The sequence below is a fragment of the Bos grunniens genome, chromosome 6, assembly GCF_055505025.1.
Source record: "Bos grunniens cultivar Pamir isolate PY7600 chromosome 6, Bosgru_T2T1.0, whole genome shotgun sequence".
In the NCBI taxonomy this organism is placed as follows: Eukaryota; Metazoa; Chordata; class Mammalia; order Artiodactyla; family Bovidae; genus Bos; species Bos grunniens.
This window is the reverse complement of record NC_141170.1, coordinates 19,889,281-19,912,954: the sequence shown is the minus strand read 5'-3', so window position 1 is coordinate 19,912,954 and position 23,674 is coordinate 19,889,281. Positions and strand designations below refer to the sequence as shown.

Here is a 23,674-nt window from a genome sequence, read left to right as displayed (position 1 = left end):
GCGACCCCATGGACTGCAGCCTACCAGGCTCCTCCGTCCATGGGATTTTCCAGGCAAGAGTACTGGAGTGAGGTGGACAATTACATTATAGACTGCTTGCTGCTAACCAAAATCCAAACTCTCTTCTGCTTCCTGCATACAACCAGGTTACATTTCCTAGGCTCCCTTGAAGTCAAGGTAAGGCCACAAGACCTTTAGCTAGGGAGGTGAAAACTGCACCATGCATCTGGTCTGGTCCATAAATGTACCACCATGTACCTTTTCCCTGACTTTTCCCTGTTCAAGTTGGCTGGAATGGAGATAATCTTCAGGGAGACTGAGCACATCATTCAGTTTACTGTAATTTCTAGCCCATTACAAATATTAGCATTAAAAAAAATAAAACCGTCACATTACTTTTTAAAATGTATTCAATGGAATCAAGTCAACATAGTGATTTGACACTCACCAGTATCTATTACATTTTTAAAATATATATAAAGAACTCTTCAGCAGTCAGAAATTTACATTATTCCTTTTCCTCTATGAACTTGTGCTTGAATTCCATATCCTCTAAAAATTTTATTCTAGTGTAACATTTTTACCCTTGAAATTCTTTTATCATAATTTTCTGAAACAAAAAGATGTATATAAACTGAAAATTTAAAAACATTTTGTATCACCCTGATGTTGGAGAGGGGAATGGTAACCCAATCCAGTATTCTTGCCTGGAGAATCCCATCAACAGAGGAGCCTGGCAGGATACGGTCCATGGGGTCATAAAGAGTCAGACATGACTGAGCACACACATTACCCTTTATGTAAAGCTCTATGTGTTAAATAATTTTGTCTTAACTGAGTTCATAACACAAACACTGAAAACAACAAATACATTACAAACTGTGATTATTACAATATAAAAATTTTATTGGAATGCATTGCTCCATAAGATGATGGGACTCATTTTAAAAGATTACATTTATGTATCCATAAATGTATATTATATATCACTAGAGTGAGAGTTCAGCATCAATTCTATTCCTATTTTTAAATAAACACTGAAAAACATTATTTTCATAAATCTCTATATATGAACAAAGATATTTATTATAATAATATACATTAATACTTAGAATTCCTTCTGAATTTTATGTCCAAAATCACATTGTATTCTACCATCAAAAATTATTTCTAATGACCTATAAACTTACTTATGTCCTCCTTCAGTTTAGTAGGAAAAGAAAACTGGAAACTCTCTGAAGTACTAGCAAACTAATTTTTAATAATCCGCAGTCATTTGTTTTGTCAGTTTCTAGGAAATACGACCAAAACCTACCAAATGACACGTGCACTGTTTACCGTAATACGTTCAGAAATAGGAAAAAACATTTTTTAAATTATTAACTTCTTATGGTGGTGATAATGTTCTTTATCTTCACAGAGGACTTTTCTGTTGTATAGATGTATACATTTAAGCTGAAAACATCCGAATGTTTAAGATTTGCATATTTGTACCTTTAAGATTTGCATATTTCAGTATATGTGAATTATTCCTCAAAACGAAAAAGAAAACCCTCTAAAAAAACAGAGAATTCTAGTTAATGGTATACTTGGAATATGGGGGGAGAAGTATACTGAATATGTGCAACTTACTCTGAAATGCATTTTAAAAATAAGATGATTAATGGAGAGAAGGATGGGTAAATAAATGATAAAGCAACTACAGTAAAATGTTGAGTCTAGAGTTTAATTATAGAAGAAGCTTTACAGAATTCTACCCATGCTAGAAGGCTCAGAAGTAGAAAGAGTTTAAGAAATTGTACTGGTCATAGATTTCAGAGGAATAAGAAACTTTTCATTTGTACACAGCTTATGCTCTGAAATTCCTCCCCTGGAACTGAAGTACATTCTGCATCCTAAATGGCTATGTGATGATTCAATTACCAACAGATCTTCCCTGTTTGCCAAATAAGGCCAAAAAAGAGGAGCAATCCCCTGGGTAGGAGAGAAAAACCGACAAGAGTGTGAATAAGGTAGTTTCAAGGATGTCCAGGATAACTTCCAGAGACTTTTAAAGGTAAAGAGCAGTATATTTGAAAATGTATTTGTGTTCATTATAAAGATAGCCAGGGGAAAAAAAAAAAAGAACCCATCCATCAACATCAGGTAAAGGGTGACCAGGCCTTACATTTTAAGAATATTTACTTGTAAGACCAAATTAGTGAGAAAGAAAGTGTTTTGAGGTTTCTAACCCTTGTTTCTTTGATCCAACTGTCCCAGACCCACACTCTACAAATATTTATTTTCTGAACTTCAGGTATCCAAAAATTTAACTGTTCTGAAGTCTTTCCAATCAGATTTGTTAAAAATCAACAACCCAGCTTCAGTGCTTGTGCTAAGTTATTCACCTTTAATAGATTCCCCATTCTAGATGTATAAGCTTTAAAAAAAAAAAAAAAAAAAAAGGCCCAGATGGCATTCTAAAATGAAAGCCAGACTTAAAGATAACCTGAATGCTGCAACCATCCGATAAGGACTTTAAAATAACTATGATCAAAATGTTAACAGGCCTAGCGGGAAAGGAAAACAACATGCAATGAACGGAGGGGAGTGTCAGTAGAGAGACGGAAACTATAAAAAAGAGCTGAATGGAAATGACAGAAATACGATAAACAATTATCAGGGATGAAGTCCTTCAGTGGGCCCTTAAGTAGATTCCACACAACTAAGGAAAGAATCAATTAATTTGAAGACAGGTCAACAGAAATGACCCAAGTGAAACAAAGAAAAAGTGGGGAGGGAGCTGAACAGAGCATCCAAGAGCTTCAGAACGATCTCAGTCTGGCCCTTTTGAAACCAGAGTCCTAGAATGAAGAGAAAGAAAGAATGAGGCAGAAGAAAAGAGTTGAAGAGATATAGTCCAAATTTTCCAAAAATAAAAGACAATAAATCAGAGGTCCAAGAAGCTTTAAAACTGAGATACATACACACTTTTGGCGTAGTGGCAGTCGTAAAGAACCCACCTGCCAATGCAAGAGAAGTAAGCGACACGGGTTTGATCCCTGGGTTGGGAAAATCCCCTGAAGAAGGGAATGGCAACCCACTCCAGTATTCTTGCCTGGAGAATCCCAGGATTCATGGACAGAGGAGCCTGGCAGGATATAGCCCATGGGACCGCAAAGAGTTGGACATGACTGTAGTGACTTAGCATGCATGCATGCACTTTAAAAAGAACAGAACAGGAACAAAACAGACATCTGGACACATAATAGGTCCCCCCTTCCAAGCTCGATGGTGGGGTGGAAGCACAGCCCACACTCAGGAGGTCTGCAGGGGAAAACAATGCCATCAGGAAGAGTCAGGTATCCGTTAGAGAAAAAGATAAAGCAATCTTCGGTGAAGAGGTTGAGGGCTTAGGGGATTATTTTGCTTGTGAACCCCAGATAGGGTATGGTGGGAGGGTTTCAAGAGTTGGGGGTGGGTAGTGGGTAAGGCGAAGAAGGCAATGGCACCCCACTCCAGTACTCTTGCCTGGAAAATCCCATGGACGGGGGAGCCTGGTAGGCTGCAGTCCACAGGGTCTTGATGAGTCAGACTGGACTAGGCGACTTCACTTTCACTTTTCAGTTTCATGCACTGGAGAAGGAAATGGCAAGCCACTCCAGTGTTCTTGCCTGGAGAATCCCAGGGATGGGGGAGCCTGGTGGAAGGCCGTCTATGAGATCGCACAGAGTCGGACACGACTGAAGCGACTTAGCAGCAGCAGCGGCAGCGGGTAAGGAGACAGAAGATACTGACGACTTCAAGGAGATCAGATGTGAGAAAGGAAAGGTAATCAAGGAGTCTGGCTCTTTTGATGATAGCCAGTACCATATAAATAGGAATAAATAATGAGAAAAGTCCTGGCAGATTCAAGGAAGATGATGGTCAGATTGTGAGTGCTGGCAGGGAAGGAAGTATCGGTGTTTGAGGTTTCTTTTGATCACTTTAGATTAATGGGAGCAAGGACATCTCCAGCAAATCCTGATTTTTTTAGTCTTTTTCTTAATTGACTGATTCTTCTTAACATTTGAAATTTGAGACCATCTTCCCTTCCCACTTTTTTAAGTTTCTCATGCTACCTCTCTTATTCCTTCTCTTCCATTGGCTTCTTTTCTTCTACCCACTCTTAATATTCTGTGGTTCAGTCCTGCCTTTCTTTTCACTCCACACACAACCTCATGCTCCCTGGCTGACTTCATCCATCTGCACAGTTTTAGCCACCACCTATATTCAGCTTCCTAATGGACATTCTCCTTTAGACAGGCAGTGGGCACTTCAATGACAAACAGCTCCAAGAGCTAAACAATATCTTTTTGCCCAAACCGGCTATTCCTTCTGTATTTCCTCTCTAGGATAAAGGGATAATGGGAGTTCTCTCCTGTCTTAAAATGTGGCTCTAGTGAGAACAGCAAATGATAAGCCCCCCTATTCTCTAAAAAGAACAAACCATCCATGCCAGAGTGAGTTGCTAGAACATAGTACCCCTATTATCCACCTGCTGCCTATTGAAAATGAAACAAAACAGACCAGAAACAGAAGTGAATTCATAAACACAGACAACAGGGCTTTACACCTTAGTGAGAACAAGGGCAGGGGTTCCCCCAGAAAATCTCTGGGACAGACTGGGAAACTTGACATCTCAATCTTTGGCTGGTGATATACTGAGATAAAGGAACTCTTAAGCCCATTTGGGTGTAGCCACCAGAAGGACCTGACATACATCCCCAGGAATTTAGGCCTTATGTGAACATGGGTCCCAGCCTGTAAAAAGCAAGAGGTTAGATGGAGGGACTTCCCTGGTGGTACAGTAGATAAGAATCTGCCTGCCAATGCAGGGGATAAGGGTTTGATCCCTGGTCCAGGAAGATCCCTCATGCCTCAGCACAACTAAGCCCAAAAGCCACAACTACTGAGCCCATGAGCTCCAACTACTGAAGCCTGTGTGTCCAGAGTCAGTGCTCTGCAAAAGAGAAGCCACAGCAATGAGAAGTCCGCTCACTGCGGTGAAGAATAGTCTCTGCTCACCATAGCTAGAGAGACCTGGCGAGCAAAGCCAAAGGTAAAATCAATCAATAAATAAGTAATTTTTTAAAAAGAGGTTGAAAGCAGCTTCAAAACAACAGAGCAAAGACAGAGGACCACAGTTAGATGAGCTATGCTTCTACCACCGGGTTCTATAGGTTTCCCATTAGCCAAAGAGATGTTGTGGAGGGATAAAGCATTTGCTAGGCCAAAGACATGTGCCATCTAGAGGAAGGATACTCAGCAGTAACAGGCTGTAGGTGGACTACACGAGGAAAAGAGAGCGAGAAGACTGCCAAAGGCTGTTGGGGTGTGTTCCAGACAGGGACCTGGGCAATGTGGGCACACCACGCAGCCTGCAGAAACTGTCCTAAACGCACAACGCTAAAGGCCACACTTGGACACCTGCCACACAGGGCACCGGCAGCTGGACTACAACAGTCCCGTCACATAAAACTCCGTCCTTTCTCTTCTAATCTTCCTGCCAATCAGAAGCCCAACGCAGAAAGAGGGAGGAAGTGGAAGAGTGAAGTAAAACAGTGCCCTCCACTGCATGGACCCTGAGTCATGATTAGGTGTAAGTTACCTCCACTCAACTGGATGTAAGATTTGGAGTAGACTTTTCATAACTTTGAATTTAATCATTGCAATAAGGCTCATTCTTATAGTAAAAATGATGTCTTGTCAAAGAGGCAGGGAAGGAAGATTCAACGGGGCTAAAGTCAAGGATAAAAGGAAAATAAAGCAAGTTCTTACTTGTATGCTATCAAATACAGCCCATGTACCAGTCCACAGTGCCACCACCTACCCTTGTTACTCAAGTTAGGAATCTAGGTGTCATCCCCCAGAGTCTCCCTCTTCCGAACACCCTGGCATCTGGTCATTATGTCTTAAACACATCTCTTCTCCCTGGCCCTTGAGCTACTAATCTAGCTCGAATCTGAAGTACTATAACAATCTAATTTAATGATTCTCTACCCTGGCCTATACTTTATTATTATTATTTTTAAATTTGAGTATAATTGCTTTACAATGTTGTGTGGCCTACACCTTAAATTTTTTAAATATTATTTTTAATACCTAGGCCCCAGCCCAGAGACTGATTTAAATGGGATCAGACAGAGGCCAGCCATGAGGTTTTCCAAGAGGTCCCCTGGCGCTTCGCAAGTGCAGCCAAGATTGAGAATAACTAACCTACCTGGTCTCTTCTAAAATCCAGGCTTACCTTCCTCCAACCTATCTTTCATTATGCTACAAGAGTCATCTTTTTAAAAATGCAAATTTCATATTATCCCACAGCAGTTGTTTTCAATCTAGGCTGCCCCTTCAGAATCACGTAGTGTAAAAATTCCTGATACCAGGCCTAACTCCAGACCAATTAAAACAGAGGCCCTGGGGATAAGAACCAGGCCCTGGTATTTATCAGAGCTCCCCAGATGACTCTAATGTGCAGACAAGGTTGAGAACCATTGTCCTAGAAGCAATAGGAAGTCACAGCAAGTCTTTAAGAACAGTAAAATCCAAACTCCCCTGAGGGTAGCGCAACCTTGCTTCTAACCTTAGCACCCTCAGCTTTCACACTACCAAAGCAATGTAGCTCCCTACACTACATTTATACACGGGCCATGCTTCTATGCTTTCATGTAAAGTATTACCTCAATCCACGCACAGCCAAGGCCCAAACCACCTTTAAGGTTAAGACCTTTCAGAACAGCAGCGTTTGTACAAAAACCCCTGACGCATTCAGTGGGGCTCATCAATCCACTTGTAACCGTGACAATCCTGTAGAGTAATTTTTAACTTTTAAGACTAACTTGCCTACTGAACTACCTGAAACTTCAAGCTTATCTATGCTTTTAAGCCTAGCGTATCACTATGAAGAACACGCAGTGAGCACTCAAAATTTCTGTTCAATTCATTCCATTTAAGTAAATGATTATCTGTATTATTATGCAGGTAGGAGATCATTTTAATAAACTGTAATAGACACCATATTCATACCTTATAGTCAAGTCTTACTGAAACAGAAGCCAACAGTTAGACTTTTTAACCATGTAAGGCAAACATTTAATGTTCGTTCTATTCATGAAAAGGCAGGTACAAATGGGAGAGTGTTTCCGGAATCCCAAGGGTGGCACCTTACAGAGTAGATTCCTGGCTTTTCCCTTGAACATATCCATCAAATATGCTTTTTTCAAAATGCTGCGCTGTATAATGACATCTGTACGTTTTAGGAAAGTGAGCTAAGACTACCTACTTCACCTAAAATGACAGGTACTTCACAGTGTTAAAATGAAACAAATTATGACAAGTTTTCAAATGCTTTCCATGAACTGTATTAACCCAGTAATATGTTAACCAGCATTTGATGGCAATTTCTAGTACTCTGGGTGCTGTTACCCAGCAAACTCTCAGCTCTCTATAAAATCAAAGACAGCTTAAGCAGAAGACATCAATATCCTATTTCCAAAAAACCTGCATTTAACATTTTATAATCACTATGTATGTGACTGACCCAAAGAAAATAATTGTGCACAAATATAAACTGAAGAGGAATCACATACTTACATAAAATACTTCATTCAAAAGATTTATGCTGTACCCACACTCACATGGGCCATGGAAATCATCTTAGCATGCAAAATGACTACTGTGTTACTATGCGTTTAGAGTTAAGTTTTTTATCTGTCACACATTCTCGATTACTAAATCTGGTATTCACCAAATACTTATTAATTGTTTGGGAATATAAATAAAGTCATTAACCACAATACTTGGCATTTGTGGCTAATTCTTTTTTTTTTTTTTACCTTATTTGGCGATTTCAAAGGTGAGATGGCTATTTTATTTGGTGTCTGTGTTGTAGAATTTAAAGTTGATCCAATAACACCACTTTCAGATATTGTTATGGTCTTTGATGGAGTCCCCGGAGTAGACTGTGAAAGAACCCTACCTGCAAATGAGAGGCAGCACATCAGTTTGACTTTTTTCAATAATTGTATAAAAACGAATGTGGTGATGATTTACACCCACTGCAGCACATATGCTCAATACTTCACATGTAGCCACGTATGAACTGAAACATGTAAGGAGGTCTAATGAACCATGGTGAACCTAATGAACTACGATGAACCTAGACACAAAGAAACAAAACAATGCTTTTTAGTAGCACTTAGCATCTTAATACCACCTTATGAAAGTCCACAAAAACACCTCTGCTCACATTCTCATCAAAACTGTTTTGTGTGGTTTTTATGGCCTGCTCTTGGGATCTCAGTTCTCCAACCAGGGAGTGAAGCCACACCCCTGCAGTGAAAGCACTGAGCCCCAACCACTGGAGCACCAGAGAAGGGCCTCGTCAATAATAGTGTGAAGTGATACCTATCAGAAAATGGGCTCAGAAAAGTATGCAATATGTCCTGTGAAAGGGGCTCCCAAAGTCAGGACGTGAATCCAAGCCTTAAAGCTTCAGTCTCTGTTCTCTACTTCAGCTGCTTCCTGTTTGAACTTAAACCTCAGCATATGATCCAAGTCCACATGTATAAAACAGACAGTTACTGGGCTAACTTGAACAGTCTGGAAATATACTTCCAGAACAACACAGAAAAACTACACTGTGTCTGGAAGACTAATGGAACTGGAAATTAGACGATGAGTTGAAGTATTAGGAATTTTTATCCTAGGTAGGACAGGATTACAAAGCATGACAACTCCTCCAAATTCCTGAAAGACTGAGCAATGGTGCCATTCACCCTTCTGGGCACACAGTAGGACTGTCCTTCCTACCCCCACCTCTTCCCTGTGGTGAGATTAGGGCCATATGACTAGTTCTGACCAACAGATTGTGAGCAGAAGTGATGTGTATCATTTACTGCCTATGCAAGATCTTGCCAGGCTCTCTCTTCTTCCACAGCTGAGATGGTGGCTCCTCTGTCAGCCTGGGTCCTTGAGTGACCATGATGACAAGAGACCCACCCCTTTGGAACCCACAACAGACATGTAGATAACCCTGAAGTAAAAATCTAAAATAAAGCTTCTTTAACTTCTGATATTTAGACTTTTATTATGGCAGAAAAACCAAGGTTATCCTGACTGATTCAGGCTGTCAGGTTGAAGGATCAGAGAACCATCTGTTATCTATAAGCTGCATAGCACTAATATATAGGAACAGAAAATTTTCAGTCTATCAGTAAGGAAGAACTTCCAACAAAAATTTCTAGTTGAAATGACTGTTTTAATATGAGTGAGTTCCTACTCACTGAAGGTGTATGAAATAGATGCTGGATAATCAAATCCACTGGCTGAAGAAGAAACTCAAACACTCAAGAAACAGAGAGGGTAGATAACTAAATTATCTCCAAGATCCCTTTAGATGCTATGATTTTGGACAGCAAAGAGATCAAACCAGTCAATTCTAAAGGAAACCAAGCCTGAATATTCACTGGAAGGAATAATGGTGAAGCTCCAATACTCTGGCCACCTGATGTGAAGAGCTGACTCATTAGAAAAGACCCTGATGTTGGGAAAGATTTGAGGGCAGGAGGAGAAGGTGGCAACAGAGAATGAGGTGATTCAATGGCATCACTGACTCAATGGACATGAGTCTGAGCAAACTCCAGGAGACCATGAAGGACAGACAAAGAAGCCTGGTCCATGGGGTCGCAAAGAGCCGAACGTGACTCAGAGCAGTACTGAACAACAAAACAACTATTAGAGATGAACGAGAGGAGAGAGGAAGGAAAAAGGGGGAAAAGAGAGGAAAAAAAAGATGGGACTTAACAGAAAACCAGCATGTAAGAGTTTCAGGGCTATTACTAATAGCAATGTAATAGTAGACATAAATTTTTTTTTTAAATGAGTTAAATTTTACCAGGCATTTATGAATTTTAAAATTATTTTAAATATATATATTTTTAAAAATTTCTTTTACTTCATGATTGCATTTTATATTACAGACATATTCCTTAGTGGATTTCAGCTGAGAGTTTTGCTAGGGTTTTTCTAGCCTGACTTACATCATAACTAGGCTAAAAAAAACAAAACAAATCCTAGCAAACCCTACCAAAACCCCTCTGTGTCGATCAACCCCTTTGACTGTGTGGATCACAACAAACTGTGGAAAATTCTTAAAGAGATGGGAATACCAGACCACCTTACCTGCCTCCTGAGAAATCTGTATGCAGGTCAAGAAGCAACAATTAGAACCTGACATGGAACAACACACTGGTTTCAAATTGGGAAAGGAGAACATCAGAGCTGTATGCTGTCACCCTGTTTATTTAACTTATATGCAGAGCACATCATGAGAAATGTTGGGCTGGATGAAGCACAAGCTGGAACCAAGATTGCTGGAAGAAATGTCAATATGCAGATGACACCACCCTGATGGCAGAAAGTGAAGAGGAATCAAAGAGCCTCTTGATGAAAGTGAAAGAGAATGAAAAAGCTGGCTTAAAACCCAACATTCAGAAAACTAAGATTAAGACATCTGGTCCCATCACTTCCTGGCACACATGTGGGGAAACAATGGAAACAGTGAGAGACTCTCTTTTCTTGGGCTCCAAAATCACTGCAGATGGTGACTGCAGCGATGAAATTAAAAGACGCTTGCTCCTTGGAAGAAAAGCTATGACCAACCTAGACAGCTTATTAAAAAGCAGAGACATTACTTTGCCGACAAAGGTCCGTCTAGTCAAAAACATGGTTTTTCGGGTAGGCATGTATGGATGTGAGAGATGGACTATAAAGAAAGCTGAGTGCTGAAGAATTGATGCTTTTGAACTGTGGTGCTGGAGAAGACTTGAGTGTCTTGGATCAAACAAGTCAATCCTAAAGGAAATCAACCTTGAATATTCATTGGAAGGACTGATGCTGAAGCTGAAGCTCCAATACTTTGGCCACCTGATGCAAAGAACTGAATCATTGGAAAAGACCCTGATGCTGGGAAAGATTGAAGGCAGGAGGAGAACGAGATGACAGAGGATGAGATGGTTGGATGGCCATCAATGACTTGCTGGACATGAGTCTGAGCAAGCTCTGGGAGATGGTGAAGGACAGTGAAGCTGGCATGCTGGAGTCCATGGGGTCACAAAGAGTGAGACGCGACTTAGTGACTGAACTGACTGACATCATAACTAAATAAGTCAATTCTATAGAAACTGAATGAATCTGTATCAAATATTTTTAGAAGGCCACCCTCAAGCGTGGAGCCTGCCTCAAGTAACATGTTTATCTGTTCTGATTTCCAAAACTAATACCTGTGGGATAAGCCTGAAGCCCCAACAATCATATTTTAAGGAGGGGAAAAAAAAAAACTACCAATAAAGACACATTTTTATAAAGTGCTCATTTTTATGGCTATTACTATAATTTCTTATTTGTTAAGCATTACATACATTTCAGAAAACATATATATATATATATATAAAATCTCCAATTCCTAAGGATAACTGGTACCAAAAAAGGCCACTTACTCTGAGATAACCTAGAGGGGTGGGAATGCACAGGAGGTGGAAGGGAAATTCAAGACGGAGGGGACACATGTACACCTGTGGTTAATTCATGTTGACGTATGACAGAAATCAAACCAATATTATAAAGCAGTCATCAATTAAAAATAAATATTAAAAAATAAAAACAATGTGACCTTAAGCATTCTATTATCTGTCAAAGGAATAATAGTAAGTCAGAAGGTTGTTATAAGTAATAAAATGTGATTATGGTTTGTTATTTTGTAGAATTTTAAAAATTAAAATGAAAAATAAAATTGGCTAAGTACATCAAAAGAAAAGAAAAGGCCACTTAAAGTGAATTACATTTAAAACAAGGTCCAAAATGTCATTGTAATTAACAACAAAAACTTCTAAAAGTTATTGGCTAATATTTCATAAAAATTCTGTTTATAACTTCAACTACACTGTCTCTTAGAAAAGTGTTGAATTTGAGGGAGAGAGGATTTCTCTGAAAATTAGTATGACAGCACAACGACACTATTTGATGGGCACATGATGACATAGAAGATTATTTCTGACAAAATATCTCAGGATTTCATCAATTTTCCCAAGAACCCTCTATATCCTTTAAAATTCAAATTATTCTCTTTTGAAGAGCTACTTTTTTTCACCAAGATAGCATTTCTCCTGATTAATGTCCAAATCCCCATTTATCCTTGGCTCTTCACATAGATGCACAAAAGTATACAAGTCACAGTTTCACTCTGAAATCAATTTGTAAGGCCTTTTATACTCTGCTGTAGGTATTCTCCAAGAAACAAGAGACATAATCCAAAAAGCTGCAGACGGGACAGGCTGGGGGCAGGAGCTAGCTTACCTGAGCCAGGACTAATTCTAAAGAGACTAATTCATTATCAAATATTTTAACATTGATGAAGTTTGCTCTAATATAGCAACTTGTTACCTTGGGAGCTCTGACAATGAGGACCTCTGTACCTCATTTAACCATCTCAAAAGTCACGTGAAGTGATTGGTTATAATATTCTATATTATTCTATTTTATAGAACTATACAATAGTTCTATAAAATGATCAACATTTTATAGAAAGAAATAAGAGGAACAGAAAATATATTTACCCAAGATCAGGGAGAAAATTAATAGAAGAACCATGACCAAAACCCAAGTCTCCAAATAGCTCCTCCAACATACCACACCACACTGCCTCCATGATAGTCACTCAACAATGCACATTCACTGAAGACATCTATGTACCAGAAACTGTAGGTACCAGAGACTCATAAAAAGCTAGTCATAAAAGGACAAATACTGTCTGATTCCACCTATACAAGATGCACAGAAAAGTCAAATTGATAGAGACAAAAAGTCTCTGCTAGGGGCTGGTGGAAAAGAAATTGAGAAGTTTAATGGATACAGAGATTTAGTTTTGCAACATGAAAAGTCCTAGAAACAGACAGTGCTGATGGTTGCATAACAGCATGAATATACTTAAAGCCACCAATGGTTAAAATGGTCAATTTCATATGCGTATTTATCACAATTCTTTAAAATAATTAATTTTAAAAAACTAAATGGCAAACAAAATCCAAAATTACTATTGAGAGAAATCTTAAGTGTAGTAAGGGAGACAGACAGGTAAGAAAACCAAGTATTACAATACATCAAGACTAACACAAATGTTAAAAGTCACTGTGAAATTTAACAGAAGTCTAAAGTTAAGTATTTGGTGGGTATAACCAAGTTTTATGGAAATATATAGGAGATGGTCAGAGAAAGAGTACTTGGCTAACCTAGGGATCAAAAAATTACCAGACAGTGGAGATAATCCAAAGATAATGGAAGACTTAGCCATGAGGGAAGCAAAAACAAAAATCATTTCTGGTAAACCCAACATTGCCAAGAGCCTAAGTTCTAAAAGAACATGATCAATCTGGTGATCTCTTAGAAATAAGTTACATCAGTAGGCCTGGAGCTAACAGAAGGTGAAAATGAAAAAGGTATGTATTAGATAATAAATGACTTTAATGCTAAGCAAGCTCTGGCATTTGAACCTATTCCTGATGATTTAAGGCCAGGAAATGGAAAAGAAATGGATGTGATAAAGGAAATTTTAAGCAAGGAGTGACAAGATTTGCATTTTAGAAAAATTAATTTTATAAACACTAAGTTCATCTTAATTGAAAGAAAGAAAAATGATATTTATCTTCCATGAGAAGCCCCAAAATCATTAAAAAGCAGTCTAAATGTAGTTTGAAAGATCACTGGCTATAACTTAAAGACAATGGAATCGCCACAATAAGACATTCAACAGGAGAGCTATTTTGGTGGTTTAAATTTGGCTTACATGAATTTTAAAAGCTATGAACTACTAGTTACCAGTTGAAATTATCCCTCCAAACTGAACTTAATGCCCAAAACCCTAGTGAAATTTAATAGAAGTCTGTCCCTATGCATTTTGGGAGGGCTAATGTCTGTAATTAAAAGGTGAAGCTATGATTAGTGTGGAACACACTATAAATGACCCAAAGACCCAGCAATGACATCCGTTACAGTCAAATGTGAGAGGTACAATCTTGACATTACCAAATATTCACTCAGATACACTTCTGAAAAACCACAATTATTTAGCATACAACTCCCCCTGTCCCACTTGTGATTAAAAGTTTTAAGGGATGCTCTCAAACTCAAAAATAGTAAAGAACTTCACACTGAGACAGTCCTCCTAGTTAACCACTTCCACCCACCCTACCTTCCAAGGGTCTGGTGGTCCCTTTATCACCAGTATATCCAAGCCTTACTCACTTTCAGCCAACTGAAGCCCAGTTCCTGAGGCAGCTCTAAACCTAAACCCTTTCCAATTTTTCCTCTGGGACTATACCTAGCTCCCATGACAGTCCTCAAGACACAATCATCCTGTATAACCCCACATCTCTACTGAAGACCAAAAGAAAAAGAACAAAAAGAGAATTTACCCAACACTGCCCTCTAACCACCACCTCCCCAAGGCCTTTTCTCACTTGCTAAAAAAGAGAAGCCTCCCTGCATATAATTCAAAGCCTTGGGAAAATGATTAAGTCTTTGACACTGACTTCAGAGTTGCCTACTGTTATAAAAATGCTTAGTTGCTCAGTCGTGTCCGACTTCTTGTGACCCCATGGACTACAGCCCGCCAGGCTCCTCTGTCCATGGGATTCTCCAGGCAAGAATACTTGACTGGATTGCCATTTCCTTCTCCAGAGGATCTTCCGGACCCAGGGATCAAACCCAGGTTTTCTGTACTCTATAACCATCTGAGTCAACAGGGAAAGACAGTATTAGGTGGCTTTAATACATATCCCAGGGATGGTTTGTTAACATTTGAAGTACCTTCATAAAGAATACACATTGTGGAAATGGGTAATTAGCATTTGAAAGTCTCTAGTCAAAGTCTACCACCCAGAGGTGCTTCCATAAGCTCTTAGCACAATGGAAAGTAGAAATGGGTTCCTAAATGGTGAAAGGAGTAATGTTAGCATAGCTCTGAATTAAAGACCAGCCACCGTGGCCTGGAGCAGGAAACCGCAACGAGTTCCAGTGTTCTTGCCTGAGAAACTCCATGCGCGGGGGAGCCCTTGGGGTGGCAAAGAGTCAGACACCACTGAGTGATTAAGCAGGAGTACCATGACTGTGTGATATTCTCTAGAAGCAATGAGGTACCTGCCAGTCAAGAAGACATAAGAGAGCTGGGCCAGTATGGAAGGAGAGTGAAAAGAAAATCAATGGTGTTTTCAGGGAGAATAATGATGGGTTATGAACTCTGTGTTGAATAGAGATGAATTTAAGGACAGGAAAGAACTCATTATTAACGAGTGGAAGAATTAATAGATCAGAGATTTCAAAGTGAAAGAATTGCCAGATTGGAAATACAAAGGCAGATGAACTAGAACAATAAAGAGAATGAAATACTCAAAATCAAGATTTTGGAGGTTTTATTGGTGATGACAAATTTTAATGTACATAATAAAAGAACTGGCCCACACTAAAGAATTTGCTGGTAAAAGTAATACAACTAAAATGCTGTTCTCACTGAAGTAATTATTATTGTCACAATTTTTTGTTTCAAAGAGAACTGCATACAGAAAATATTAAAACAATGAAACCAAAAATTCAAACAGAAACCATGAAATACTATACAATTACATATACTACTTTAAACTTACTAGACTTAGCTTGTGCTCTGGAGACAAACTGCCTGGATTCAAATCCCAACTTGGCCATTTACTAGTTGAGTGCCTGTTCCCATACTGGCAAAATGGGGATGTTACTAGAACCTACCCCATAGGACTGCCAGAGAATTAAATATATCACTCTTTGTGAAGAGCTAAGAACAGCATGGGGCCCACAGCAAACATTATGCAAATGTTAGCTGGTATGATCGGAGTTTGAGGCGTCACTTCTCCCAAAGGTATACCAAAAACTAAGGACACTAAGCGATGGACTGATTTTGAGATAAGGCATTTTGCTTAAAGCACACACTTAACAAGCGTAATATATCTCAGTTATTAACTAGTTTGATTTATAGTAATAAACACTGAAACATTTCAAGGTGGTAGAGCAGCCTTTTTTAAAACTAAAAGGAGAGGAAGTATTTAGCTTAACAAACTATAAGGAAATATAACCTGCAATGACCGGTGGTGACACTTGAGTCGTCTGTCCTGTAACTGCTTTACTATTGATTGGTTTTGCAAAGATCAGCTTCGTGATTACCGGACCAGAGGTTGGTGTTCGAGGCTTCTTAGCAATCTGAAATATATAAATAACTATGAAAACCATTTTTCTATGAAGCACCTACTCAATCAAAATGAGACAAGACTGATATACAGAAGTACATATGAAACCATCTCATTTAACAAAAATATCTCAGTATTAATATTTAAAACATTCAAAATGCAGCCATTCACCCAAATACTAATATCACATCCTTAAGCCATTATGTAGTAATACCTTTGAATTTTATTTCAAATCCTTATCTTAGTCTCTGAGACATATGCATATCATGAAAATCAAATTAATTTTTAAAAATAATGTTTAAAATAAATGTTAAATAATAATGAAACCAAATTTCAAAATAACAAATTATTCAATAATAAAAGATGGAGTAGAATACATTAAGAAAGCATAGTGCAAATGATAAAGACATCTGTAAATATAATCTCATTGGCCCCTGGAAGCAAAATATAAACACACATTAAAGATAGGCTTATTATGACTTTATCTTCAACTTTAGATCTATGTATCAGGGGCAGGTAAAGAACTGCACAAGTTAATGCCTTAGGATACAAAGAGACATGTTTGGCAAAACAAAGACTATTCTGAAGGTGAAGCCTCTGAAATATTATTGACTAAAATATGATTTACTATAGTTTACTAGACTATAAATTCTTTAAGGGAGAGTCTATGTTTTATTCACCTCTGATTTTACATGATACATGGTACATTGTTGCCCTGAACTAAAATTCTTCACAAGTCAAGGAAAGTAGAGTTACTGATATTTTTATATTTAAATTATCAAGGTATGCAAAGAAAAGCTTTTTCTAAAAGCCAGAAGCAGAAATTTAGCAATGACAAAAATCACAAATTTTCACAGCAGGAAGGACATTAAATATTAACTTTACCTTTGACAGATATGAAAATTGAGGCCCTGAAAGTACTATTATTGGAAATAATAACTCAAAATGAACAAACATGACCAACTTAAATTACAAAATATACTAGAAGCTGCAACTGATCACAGAACCAGGTAAATATCAGCTTTGTGCTCTAACTACAAATTAAACTTAAAAACATATTTTCTTAAATCTAGAATAAATTACTTCCTTACACTCAGAACACATAACTGACAAAACAAAATGTACAGGAAATACAAACCACATTTAAAAAAACAAACCAGAGAGATCTACAACTACATATTAAAAAATATCCAGACTGCAAAACTCTGACATACCCAAATAAATCCATAATTGTACTTTACAAAACTGATGCAATTTGAGAGACATAAAGGGAAAATATTTCCCAAATGTATTTACAGGCCTAGAACTCTAAAATAAGTTAGAATAGGTTGTCGATTGACTTAGTATTAAGAATCTCAAGAGGCAGAGATACTGATATTTTTGGAAATCTGTATCTTGCAAAAAATAATCTTAGCTACAGTTTGGGAACTTAAAGTATTTCCCCATTTTTAACTGATTTTCACAATCACACAACAATACAAATACTTACCAACCAGGGAAAAAAATGTAAACAATACTACCGAAAGCTCATTAATTACTCAAATGAACAATCTCAACTTGCCTGTGTGGTTTTGTTTCTTTAATGGAGCATAGCTGAAAATAAGGACTTCCAGTTCTGTTAAGGAACCTTGCTTTTTGTATCATGAATTAAACTACCCTAGGAGAAACTTAACTTTTATTAAATAAAACAGAGCATAAAGGATCATTTTTAAACAAATGTATCTAATTAACAGATTAACACAACAATGAATCAGAAAAGGAAATTTACAAGTAAGACTGCCAAATATGTGATCAAATAATACATGCAGGTAATTTCGGGCACTGTGTTGTACAGATTTAGGAACTAATAAGGAGTTATGTTGTTCAAGACTGCTAATTATTTATTATCCTTACACACTATGCAGAAGAATTATAGGAAAGGGTTTATGTATCTGTAATTAAGTGTAACTATCTCTGTTACTGCCTCTGGTTTCAACTGTCACCTCTTTCCTTCATTTTTCAAGATGGGTCTCCTTCTTCCACCCTTTCCTGTCGTCCACTCCCTAAAAGCTTCAATCCGATTAAACTTAAGACAATGCTGAGGACCATCTGGGGAAAAAAATGAGAGGATCATACACATTATGTAATACTAAACCGAATACTCTGGTACCTAAAATGGATACAGATAGGCATGTAGCTTTTTGTTTGTTTTTTTCTGAGCCTCAGAGCTTTAGAGGCTACTCATGAGCTGAAAAGATGTGAGTTGCATAAAAATAACTGGCCAAGAAGAACAATATTCTAAATGGGGTTTCTTTTGTTTTTAAATAGAAGTTCTTTTTAAATAAATAGAATCAAATGTTATAAAAGTAACGACAATAAGAGAAGTTATAAAAATTAGACCCCAGTTTTCGTTTTTATTGTTGGTACTTGAGGGATTATAGAAGAAAACTAGTGGATACAAGTACCCAGGTCTTACAAACAGTATGTATACACTGCTCTATTAAATGGGGAAAAAAAATGACATTCTGATTTACATTATCAGTATCTTATAAACATGGCTATGATCCACATCCCCAAAGCCAGACAAACTCTGGTAAACCATAAAAACAAGTTTCACAACTGATTTTTAAAAGGACAAGTTGAGGACAAGGTGCCTGATGGTGACAGGATCTCATTCAAGAGATCCTCATCAAAAGAAGTAAAAGGAAATCAGAGGTAAGTGAGAGACGATTGTGAATGAGAAAGCAAAGAACATTAAATGTTTAACAGTGGCAAAAGGGACATGGGCAAATTATATATAAAGTCTGAGAAATCGTATGAAGTTCTTAAATAAAAAGCCCACAAAAAGATTCTATTTTGCCAACATAATAACAAAAACATTTTTTCTAGTATCAGCTGTGAGTGGATAATTCTCCAAACCTTCCTCCCTTCCTTTAATGCATTTAGTTCTCACGCCTTCTCCTTTTTTCTAAAAGCCAACTCTTTAAAACAGGAGATGCATTTGTGTTCCCTGGTCTTAAGTGGATCATTGTATTTCTAAGCATAGTGCTGACCTAAAAAGGCCTACCTGGACACAAAAAAAATGAGCAACCACTTAACATATGTTCTGAGAACCTTCTAGCTTGGGTTTCTATTCATACTAACAATGGGTACCATTTTGAAAGATCTTCAGTGTTTTGAGAACCATACCAAGTACTGATCTTACGTGTTTCATCATGATCAAATAGCCATCTTACAGCTAAAGTCAAAAAGTCAGAGAAAATAAATAGCCTATCCAAAGTTCCACAGCACAGTCAGTCCTGCAGAAAAGTGACTGAAGTCCAGTTGGTCCAATTCTAAACCTTCCATCACACGGCACTGTCTTTCTACACTGCAAATGTGAGTGATGCAGGGGACAGTAAATTCCAAAGAGGCACATACTGGCTGGTTTGCACTACTGCTGGCTCGAACGGTTTCTCAGAGCAGCAACTTCTCCTAGACTTTGGCCATCTGTTAGCTGAAAATATCATGTCTGAATGATTTTTTGACAGCCCAGCACCAACTCTGCCATCTTTACACCAGCAGAACATCCTTGGACTCAAATTACGACTGAGAATAAAATGTGTTTCAAAATGAGTAAAAAGCTATAAATACACTACACATTGGAATTTAACCACAATTAAGTTCTAAGTTCTCTGGCAGAAATTTTCAAAAGCATTAGACATATCAAAGACTTTACAAAAAAAAAAAAAAACCACACAATTAACTAAAAGCACATTCAAGAGGATTCAGTAACAACTATGCATTTAATCACCCTACACATACAACTATGAATCAATTTAATATTTAACATGCATTTTCATTAAGAAGCCCCCTCTTTTTTTTTTTTTTACCTGTACTGTTTTTAACTGTTGGGTCTGTAACACAGAGGGCTGAGTTGTAGTATTAAGCAGTTGACTTCCTGGGGTCAATGCTGAGACACCAATGACAGGTTTCACCTCTGGCCTCCCTCCAATGGTAACTACTTTAATCTGCTGCGGTGGTAACTTAGCATCTCCTGACTGGGCCTGAGTTGTAACTTTCTGAGCCTGGGGTTGGCTATGGGGTAGTGCTAAAACAATTGGTGAACCAGACTTGCCCAAAGTTGTTAAAATTAACTTCTGTCCATCTGGTTTAAGGGTCTGATTGCCAAGTTTAAGATCAGATGTCTGTGATACTTTGTTTAAAATAATCTGATTGGCTGATATAGTCACAGGAGTCTGAGCACCAAGTTTTTGAAGGCCACTTGGAAAAGCTGGTTTCACTGTGGTATTAGAATCTGCTTTAGTGACTGTGGTGTTCACTGCAACTCGGGTAGTGTGGTTACTGTGCACTGTGATTGGTTCCGTGGAAATGGGCGTGGCTGCAGAGTCACCAGTAGAATTTATGTTGACAATTTCTTCCAGTTCTGTCTCCATGGGAATTGGGGATGAAACAATAACAGCCTCAATACTATCATCATCCACTAAAGTTATACCAGTGTCCATTATCTCCTCTGGAAGCAAACTATTCACCTCAGCTGGCACCACCTCCATGATCGTTCTCCTTCGAGAAAGTTGATCAGGTGCTACAATAAAAGTTGAAAAATGAATAAATTACTATGTTTCAAAACAGATATAAGAGAAAAAAAATAGCCAAGAAAAAATGCAAATGACAAACAAAAATTTCTACTGCTGTATAGCTGAGTGAGGGATATTCCTGATGCATATTTGTGTTAAACCATTTCAACAAATCCTCAACCTTCAAGAATCTGAAATGTAAGTCCTATGAGACACAAAACTAGAAGCAAACATTCTCATTTACCATGTCTCAATCCAAAAGTATACTGCATTCAGTCAATACATAATTACAGGAAACGCCTTTCCAATTCCTGCTCATAAATAAAACCTTTTAATCTTTGACATGTCTGATCATCTTATTTCTTCCCAGTTCTGGGTTTTTCTTCCCTACTAACAAGACTTGAAAACTTCTGATTTGCACAAGGAAATAAAGATTTAAATAAAAACAGATATTAGAAAATATAGTCGAACCTCCAGTGAAAGAGGTCCTAAAATGAGGTTACTATATCATTTATAAAAATCCATTAAATACTCAAATTGATGTTAAAGAAGTTTCTAGAGTAAGCCACCTCAGCAACTGCAGGTCAAATGGGTTATAGGTCCCCAGTTTGATCCATCAGCTTCATATTAAAGAAATTTTTATTTGGAAAGAAGATTCTCAACTCCTCCTCAGCTACTTAGAATGTCAAAAAGGGAACCATTTAAGAGGTATACAACCAGGTCCCATAAAGGAAAAAAAAAGATGGTAATGATAATAATAATAAAGCAGATCACAAATCAGAACTGCGATGCTTTCAGCCAAAGGTCATGAAAAACTTCCAATAAAAGTCAGTACCATTATCTTCACATATTAAAGAGTATCTCATATTTATGACTGACTATATATCTTATTTGGACTTCCCTGCTGGCTCAGCAGTAAAGAATCCTTTTGCAATGCAGAAGACATGGGTTTGATTTACGCATAGGGAAGATTCCCTGGAGAAGGAAATGGCTACCCACTCCAGTATTCTTGCCTGGGAAATGCCATATAAAGAGGAGCATGGCAGGCTACAGTCCACAGGGTCACAAAAGAGTCGTACACAACTCAGTGACTAAACCACCACCACCAAACAAGTTATTTGCCCAGAGTACATCAAAGGTTCATAGCAACCTAATCAATAATTCTTTTCCCTTTTTTTTTTAATATAAAAATGCAATACCCATTCCAAGATTAATAGTTAACAGACATGAGTGGCAAATTATAATTGAGTAGCACCAGTAAAAACTAATACTGACAAAATTAATCATCATTATTGAGCATTTACTACCTACCAGTGATGGCATAATTTAACCTATCCTGATAACAACTCCAAGATGCATCATTTAACAGATGAGGAAACTTAGGTTAAACTCTATGCCCAAGGTCACATGGCTTGTAAATAATAGAGCCAGAACTCAAGCTCAGGATATGTTTTATGATACCAAAGTTCATAATTTTAATCACACAATTTACTGCCTTAAAAAATAAGTCTACTTCTTTACAGTCAACCCTCTACCCCCAAATTCCTACTCTACACAACCACCGCTCTATTCTACAACTTCACTAGATTAGTGTTGCCTTTTCGTCCATTTTAGAACTTCACAAAGATGGAATCATACATTATGTAAATCCACGGTATAAAGGATGAGCCTCTCCCTTTAGCATGCTTTTTGAGATTTATCTTTATTCTTACACTTATTAGTAGCTCAGTTCCTTTTTACTGCTGAGTAATATTCCATTGGATGAATCTACCATAATTTGTTTATCCATTCATCTGTGGATGGACATTTTGACTGTTTCTTGTTTCGGACTATCATAAATAATATTGCTAAAAATCATTCGAGGTTTTTGTGGATAGATATTTTCATTTCTTTTGAATAATTACTTAGATGTAGACTTGATCATAAGGTAAATTTACTTTTAACTTTGGGCTTCCCTTATGGCTCAGTGGTAAGGAACCCGCCTGCCAATGCAGAAGCAGGTTCGATCCTGGGGTCAGAAAGATCTCCTGGAGAAGGAAATGGCAACCCACTTCAGTGTTCTTGCCTGGGAACCGAGGAGCTTGGTGGGCTACAGTCCATGGGGTTGCAAAAGTCAGACACAACTTAGTGAGTAAACAACAACAATTTTAAACTTTGAATGAAATATGCCAGACTATTTCCCAACTTAGCTGTACCATTTTGTACACCTACCAGCAATGCATGGGATTTCCAGCTGCTCCACTTCCTCACCAACAACTGGTTTTGTCAGTCTTTTTAACTTTAGCCATTCTAGTGGGTGTGAAATGATAGCTCATCGTGGTTTTAATTTGCCATTTCCAGATGACTAAATATGTTGAGCACCTTTTCACATGAATATTACCTATTTGTATATCTTCTTTTTTAAAGTACCTGTGTGTTAAGTCTTTTGCCAATTAAAAAAAAGGATTGGGGTTTTTAATCTTCTTATTGAGTTGGGTGAGTTCCTTATGCATATTGCAACATCATCAATAGCAGTAACTTATAGCTCAGAGGAAATCACTAGGGTTTGGGGGATCCCAAAGTATGAGTACTTCTCTAGATTCGGCTCTTCCTGGTCAGTAGAGTCCCCCTCCCGCACTTTCAGAACAAGGCATTTATGGAACAGGCTTGCTGAAACATCAATACCAACTACACCCTCCCCACACACAGTGGCACATCAGCTTCCCATTCCTACTGCAAACCTTGTCCAAGCCCTATCAGCTATTTCTCAACATTCCACCCCACAAAGAACGAGGAGGAGGATGACTTGGGTGTCATTATCCAATGCAGCCATTAAGTTTGACTCTCTTCTCCCTG

General features: G+C 37.9%; 1 protein-coding gene across 40 annotated transcripts in view; it reads right to left on the bottom strand.

Moving 5' to 3' along the window:
• Positions 1–23,674, bottom strand: part of LIN54 (lin-54 DREAM MuvB core complex component) — a 64,393-nt gene that overhangs the window by 28,351 nt on the left and 12,368 nt on the right. For 15 of the 40 annotated variants that reach the window (XR_015165226.1, XM_086405081.1, XM_086405078.1 and 12 more), the window contains 3 exons: positions 20,135–20,847; positions 16,173–16,296; positions 7,854–7,996 (listed from right to left, as the gene is read on the bottom strand). Coding sequence is in view for 25 of the 40 variants with exons in the window: in XM_086405078.1 (XP_086261204.1) it covers positions 7,854–7,996; positions 16,173–16,296; positions 20,135–20,847 (980 nt within the window). In the remaining 15 variants the exon portion in view is untranslated. Of the gene's footprint in view, positions 1–7,853; positions 7,997–16,172; positions 16,297–18,265; positions 18,367–20,134; positions 20,848–22,890; positions 22,958–23,674 lie in introns of those variants that run through there. The other 25 variants (XM_086405096.1, XM_086405113.1, XM_086405092.1 and 22 more) reach the window with 6 other exon arrangements.